The sequence below is a fragment of the Ahaetulla prasina genome, chromosome 1, assembly GCF_028640845.1.
Source record: "Ahaetulla prasina isolate Xishuangbanna chromosome 1, ASM2864084v1, whole genome shotgun sequence".
Lineage (NCBI taxonomy): Eukaryota > Metazoa > Chordata > Lepidosauria > Squamata > Colubridae > Ahaetulla > Ahaetulla prasina.
In genome coordinates, this window is record NC_080539.1 from 21,392,994 (window position 1) to 21,400,167 (window position 7,174).

General features: G+C 45.2%; 1 protein-coding gene across 5 annotated transcripts in view; it reads right to left on the minus strand.

Annotated features, from left to right (window-relative positions):
• SH2B2 (SH2B adaptor protein 2) overlaps positions 1 to 6,963 on the minus strand; it is a 76,039-nt gene extending 69,076 nt beyond the window's left edge. Inside the window, exons 1-2 of one of the 5 annotated variants that reach the window (XM_058164370.1) lie at positions 6,609 to 6,963; positions 4,630 to 4,686 (exon numbers count right to left, since the gene is read on the minus strand). In XM_058164370.1, the coding sequence (XP_058020353.1) occupies positions 4,630 to 4,686; positions 6,609 to 6,625 (74 nt within the window). In that variant the 5' untranslated portion in view covers positions 6,626 to 6,963. The remainder of the gene's footprint in view (positions 1 to 4,629; positions 4,687 to 6,608) is intronic. The other 4 variants (XM_058164368.1, XM_058164372.1, XM_058164369.1 and 1 more) reach the window with 4 other exon arrangements.
• Between the last annotated feature and the right edge of the window lie 211 nt (positions 6,964 to 7,174).

The window sequence follows — 7,174 nt, forward strand, 5'->3', positions numbered from 1 at the left end:
CGTTGTAAAATGGGGCAAAACTCAGAAAAGGTACCAGATTTTTTTTTTCTTAACAAAAGACTTCACAGACAGAAAACTGCTGTTTTGTTGATTAAAACCCCCCTCCCTTCATCTCTTTCGGCGCCCAATGCATTTGCCCCACACCCTCCCGACTCAATCTATTCAAATATCTGGAAGCAAAATGTTAAATAGAGGAAGTTGTAATATTTTCTTACTTGGGATTGTGATTGCCTACTCCAGAAGCTAAGCAGCAGCACCAGGAAGGCAAAACAGCCAAACCTAAAATCAATCTAGATCATTAGCAGCTATTCCATTATGTCCACCCTTGGTTGCTGACTTCAAATCAGGGGTCTCCAATCTTGGCAACTTTGAGCCTGGAGGACTTCAACTCCCAGAATCCCCCAGCCAGCAAACCTGATTGGGGAAATCTGGGAGTTGAAGTCCTCTAGCCTTAAAGTTGCTAAGGTTGGAGACCCCTGCTTTAAATTGTCTATGAAAATGGTCTTTCAGTAAAACTACATCCTTAGAAGCTCAAACCAGCAACTCAATTTCTATTGTGCCAAAATAGATTTTATATCAAAGTTATACCCGAGCAGATTTTGGACCAAAACAAGTTGTTAAGATGTCAGGCTAAAAATTCAGGATTAAAGATTCCAAATTAAAATCCCTATATATTGATCAGATTCTGACACCATTACAGTCATCCTTCCCTAAAAAGGCATAAATTAGGGAGTGAATTACCCACCCTCTCCCAGCTTCTTGGCAGTGTGCGTGTCTTAGGTGAGTAACAAAATTAAGATGAATATCAGAAGAATCCTGACACAGAGGCACATAGAATTAAGGTCCTTGTAGTCATGAAGAAATCTAGTTAGCTGAGGAATACGAGTATGTTATGTTGTTTCTTCTGTTATGTTTTTTCCTTTCTTCTGAATGTTCTAAAATTCTAGACCACTTAACTATCTCAGCTGGTACTGCCAAATCATTAGGATGGTCTAATATTAATTTAGTGGAAGGATCTATCAAGTAGAAAATAGAAGTCTGCTTCCATCAATGGTAGTGATACAAAATGAGCAGATTTCTTAAAGATCTGGAAAGAGTGTCAAGCTCGCGGCCTGCAGGCCGGATGCATCATGCGCTGACCACGCCCACTCCCGGTTTAGCGAAGGGGAGAAAAGTCCCGATACATCACATAACACCACCATGATGACATGAGTTTGACACCCCTGGTCTAGAGTTTAAGGCACCAGGCTAAAAAGTGGGAGACTGTGAGAGTTCAAGTTCCGCTTTAGCCATGAAAGCCAGCTGAGTCATTCTTTCTTAGTCCAACACACCTCACAGGGTTGTTGTTGTGGGGAAAGTTGGGCCGTGGGTGGCTCAGGCTGTAAGACAGCCTGTTATTAAACACAGCTGCTTGCAATTACTGCAGGCTCGAGTCCCACCAGGCCCAAGGTTGACTCAGCCTTCCATCCTTTATAAGGTAGGTAAAATGAGGACCCAGATTGTTGGGGGGGGGGCAATAAGTTGACTTTGTATATAAATATACAAATAGGATGAGACTATTGCCTTATACAATGTAAGCCGCCCTGAGTCTTCGGAGAAGGGCGGGATATAAATGTAAATAAATAAAAAAAAAAGAGGAGGAAGATGTGTTGGATATGCATGTTCGATATGTTCACTGCCTTGAGTTATTTATAAAAATTGTAAATGTAGAATACAAATAAATAAATACAAATCTTCTACTCGTATGATGGAAGAAAAAGGAATTTATCTGAGCTACATTACAGTACTGATGCTTGCATGAGGATCTAGGGGCTGGAACTCTTCCAGCTGGGCCATACTGACACAGAGTACAGCAGCAAGTCCCAAAGAAGTACAGGTACTCCTTGACTTACAACAGTTCATTTAGTGACCGTCTGAAGTTACAACAGCACTGAAAAAAGTGACTTATGACTGTTTTTCACACTTAGACCATTGCAGTATCCCCATGTATCCTCAAGTGATCAAAATTCGAACGCTTGGCAACTGATTCATATTTATGACAGTTGCAGTATCCCCGGGTCATGTGATTCCTTTTTGCAACCTTCTGACAAGCAAAGTCAAAGGGGAAGGTGGATTCACTTAATAACTGTGGCATGAAAAGTTGTAAAATGGGAAAAATTCACTTAAGAAATGTTTCACTTAGCAACAAAAATTTGGGGCTCAATTGTGGCCGTAAGTGGAGGACTGCCTTAGGGGTGGGGTTGGAAGCTTAACCTCACCAATACTGGTTTAGGAATTCTGGGAATTGAGATCTCAATAGACTGGGGGGGACGGAACACTCTGTTGGGAAGACTGCTGTGGTCTTTTCAGTGGTGACACCGTAACTGAGAAATTGGACAACTAGGATAAATGTTTATGGAGATCCTCAATCATTTATTTATTTATTTATTTATTTCGATTTTTATACCGCCCTTCTCCCGGAGGACTCAGGGCGGTGTACAGCCAAGTAAAAATTCAATATATAAACATTAAAAAGAGGTTAAAAAGAAATATAATGTGGACGAAATTTTAAAACCATTTAAAATCTTAAAACATAAATACCCCAATAAAATTTCAATCCAGTCCCGCTTGAATAAATAGGTGCGTTTTCAGCTCACGCCGAAAGGTCCGAAGATCAGGCAATTGACGTAAACCGGGGGGGGAAGTTCATTCCAGAGCGTAGGAGCTCCAACAGAGAAGGCCCTTCCCCTGGGGGCCGCCAGCCGACATTGCTTGGTGGGCGGCACCCTGAGAAGGCCCTCTCTGTGTGAGCGTACGGGTCAGTGGGAGGCACAAGGTAACAGCAGGCGGTCCCGTAAGTACCCGGGTCATCCGAGTCAGGTTGTCCCAAAGGTCCTTTTTCCAAGAGACAACTGGACTTTCTTTGTTTTTTCCTTGAAAACATTTCGCTTCTCATCAAGGAAGCTTTTTCTGTTTTAGTAGGTTTTTTTAAAAAAAATAAAAAATAAGAAAGTTCAGTTACCTTTTGGAAAAAGCCCCTTTGGGGTAATTAGGTTGTGCATTTGCAGACCATGTGAAAACTATTTATTAGATTACTGCACTAGTTATAAAGCCTACAACCCCCTTTGCTGCTGCAAGAAATCTAAAGCAGTCTAAGCCCTCCAGTCTTCAGAAAACACGGGTTTCTTGCATGCTGCCATCTTTTTTTGTTTCTTACTTTAAGAATGGATGTCGTATTTTATATAATGTCATTGATTTATCAAGCAAATTTATATAGCCATCCAACTCACATGTAAATGACTTCATGAGTTTATTGCCATTCTATGAATCACTCAAAGAACTGGAGACATTGGAGATAGTCCTCAGTTTACAGCCATTCATTTAGTGACTGTTCAAAGTTACAAAGGCACTGAAAAAAGTAACTTATGACCAGTTTTCACATTTACAACCGTTGCAGCATCCCCATGGTCACATGATGAAAATTCAAGCAACTGGCATATATTTATGATAGCTGCATAGTCCTGGGGTCATGTAATCACCATTTGTAACCTTTCCAGCCAGCTTCCAACAAGCAAAGATAAATGGGAGGAAAGTCAGATTCACTTAATGACCAAATGATTTACTTAACAACTGTAGCCTGGCAAGAAAGCTCATAAAATGGAGCAAAAATAACTTAAGTGCTGTCTTAACCATTGAAATTTGGGCTCAATTTTGATCTTTAAGTTGAAGATTACCTGTAATACATCAATAGAAAGCACACATGTGCCTTTTCCAAAATCTCTTTGGCCCTTTTCTTTCTTTTAAATCTAATACCAAAGGCAAACTGCTTGCCAACAGGAGTCGATATTTTCCCAAATGACGATCAATGATTCATCCACAATATGCAACAAACATTGATCCTGAAGTCCAATTTCTTTTCCCACCAGGCAATCCCCAGGCTACTATAATTCAGAACAACGAAGGGCAAGCTGCCCATTCTTCACTTCCCACTGCTGATCCGCCCTCTCTCCATGTTTAAGGGATGGAAAATCCTGTTGTTGTTTTTTACACACAGCAATAAGCTCCTTTACCTAGAATACAAATGTATTCCCAAATTAAGGATTAATTTTTATATAACAACAACAACAACAACAACAGAGTTGGAAGAGACCTTGGAGGTCTTCTAGTCCAACCCCCTGCCCAGGCAGGAAACCCTACACCACTTCAGACAATTGGTTATCCAATCTATTCTTAAAAATTTCCGGTGTTGGAGCATTCACAACTTCTGGAGGCAACTTGTTCCACTGATTAATTGTTCTAACTGTCAGGAAATTTCTCCTTAGTTCTAAGTTGCTTCTCTCCTTGATTAGTTTCCACCCATTGCTTCTTCTTCTACCCTCAGGTGCTTTGGAGAATAGCTGGACTCCCTCTTCTTTGTGGCAGCCCCTGAGATATTGGGACACTGGTATCATGTCTCTCCTGGTCCTTCTTTCCATTAAATTAGACATACCCAGTTCCTGCAACCATTCTTCATATGTTTTAGCCTCCAGTCCCCTAATCATCTTTGTTGCTCTAAATATCATATTTAGAGACTACCCATCTCCCTCATGGAATGACTATTAATATCACACCTGTATTATTTTTATAAATAAGTCAAGGCAGTGTACATACCTAATTTTCCTTCCTTTTCCTATTTTCCCAGACACCAATCCTGTGAGGTAGTTTGAGCTGAGAGAGAGAGAGAGAGAGAGAGAGAGAGACTGTCCCAAGTTCACCCAGCCATTGTTCATGCCTAAAGCAGGACTAGAACTCACCAGTCCCCAAAGATCTGGGAATCCATCCACAGAATCTAACTCAGTTCTTAAAAGCATCTAATTTTACCCCATCCAAGCAGAATTCCTAAATGTGGCTTTTTTTTTTCCTTTAAAAGAGAGCCAACACTCGTGATTCCTGTCTGGGGAGGAAAATAAATCTCCGTGCACATGCACAGAATCAGGATTGCAGCAAAAAGCCCCAGTGACTTCTACTTTCCATGGACGATGTTTGCATGCAGAGCACATAGGGAGACACACAAACGCGTGCGCACACATACGGTCTCTACAATGCACCGTCTTTGCATAGACCAGCCAATCATATTGCCGGCCCTTTTTGCTAGTAAATAAATAATGCAGCAAGGTGCAGGTTGAAAAAGCAGGGAGGTGGGAAGTCGAAGGAAAAGATCAGGGGATGCCATAGCCTCTGAATAAAGGGGTTCCCTGCATCAGATCACACAGCATAAAAGACTCCCTTCCACAGCCAGATATACCTACAAGGAGACAGCCAAGCCATTTTGCGCTTTCAGGCAGAGAAATGAATATTGTCTCTTCCGCAGACAAGATGCAAGGCAAATTATTTTAGCCCTTCCCCCCTCCCCCAGGCAGAAAAATCCTGCAAGCAACTCTCTGGCAATTGAAAATAATCCAATAAAATCAGATAATCCACAGTCTGGTGTCCCTTCATGACACCCATTAGCCGTTGTCTGAAAGCAGCCAGCTCAACTCCCATCTAACCACAGAAGAAACGCAGCACGTGGCTTTGGCAAGTCATTAATAAAGGAAGCCCATTGATTAAAAACCGAAGGCGGGGTGGAAACGAACAGCAGCCCCATCCGGAACCGTTTACAAACCCTCCACGCAGCCAAACAATTATCCATCAGTCAAGGCAGCCATCAGGATGGGACAAATGCCATTTCTGAAGCCTGGTTGGCATCCAACGCCAATCAGCCAGCCCTTGGCACAGGTGGAGAAGCACAGAGAAAGGTTGAAGGGAGATCTGCCCTCCCCCTCCCTCCCTCCCTTGCATTTTCGGATATTATTGTGAATGGATCCCCTTCTCTCAGGAATTGCCTGATTCACAGAAACAGGGGAAATTATTAGCCTCCCCACCCAGGAAGATGGAAAAGGTTGATCTAGCTTAAGTGTTGTATGTACCCGTGTCTGTGCAAGGAATCCTGATGCTGCACGAAAGGGAGGGTTGTTGTGTGCATCTCTCTCTCTCACACACACACACACCCCAGGTAAACAGTTGCTATTCAAAAGCAAAAAGATGGGAGGGTGGGGGGAGAAACCAGCAACACATCAAAATACAAAATAACATCTCTCTTCCCCCCCCCAACAAATATCCTGCTTAACTGACAACCACCTACACTCCCCAGATCCTTTATGAATGAAGAGATCAAGGGTGGAGAATGTGCAGGATGGGGGTGCGGGGAGCGTGGGAGGTATCACTTCCCCCCCCCCACGCTTCAACAGCTCCACAAACAGCCACTCAACACATTACCCCCCCCCACACTATCTGGGGAAGGCTTGAAGAGGTTTGAAGGCGGGACGAGGGACCCGATGCCCCGTTAAGCTCTTCCGCGGGGGTGCCAAGCTTTCACTACGGAGGAGGCGCCGCCAATGGAAACAGGTCGGCAGGGAGGGAGAAAGAAAGAAGGGGAAACCCGCGGCTATCCAGTCCGGACACGCGCCCCCCTCACGGTCACCCGCCCCCTTTTTTGCAAAAATGCGAGCTCGAGGCAAAAGCGGAGAAAGCAGAGCCGGACCCGAAGGCCGGGGGGGGGGGTGTAAAAAGAAAGCGAGGGGCCGGAGAGGACGGGGCGCAGCGCTTACCCGGTTTGGAGAGGCATGGACTGAGAGGGGGGGTTGGTGGTGGTGGGGGTTCCCGGCTAGGTCCTCCTCCCTCAGCGGCCTCCGAGTCTGGGCGGAAGGACGGAGGAAAGGCGGCCGGAGAGAACTGGCCAAGCAAGCGGCGCAAAAGCGCTCCGAGCGCCCGGGGAGGCAGCGGCAACAAGGGGCGCCCCCGCTGCCTTCCAGCCTCCCTGCGTCTCCTCCCAACTCCGCTCGGCGAAAGAGGGTTTAAAGGGACCGGCGGGCGGCGAAAGAGAAAGCGGTCACGTGACGCGAGCCCGCTTGCAGCTCCCGCTCCCGCTCCGGGCTGCCTCGTGCCTCCTTTGGTTTTGCAAGCGGGGTCCTCTGGGCGTGTGCAGAGTGCCGGCTTCGTTAGCCCACGTCGGGCCAAGTTTCTTTTTTTTTTTTTTTTAAAGGGCTGGCGACGCTTCTGAGCGAGGCTTCCTCGCCGCGATTTAATGGGATGGAAAGGCTGTAGCGAATCGTGATGCCACACATCACGCTATAGATTTCGCCCCCGCTGGGCTGCATCTTCCCCGTCCTCTGGT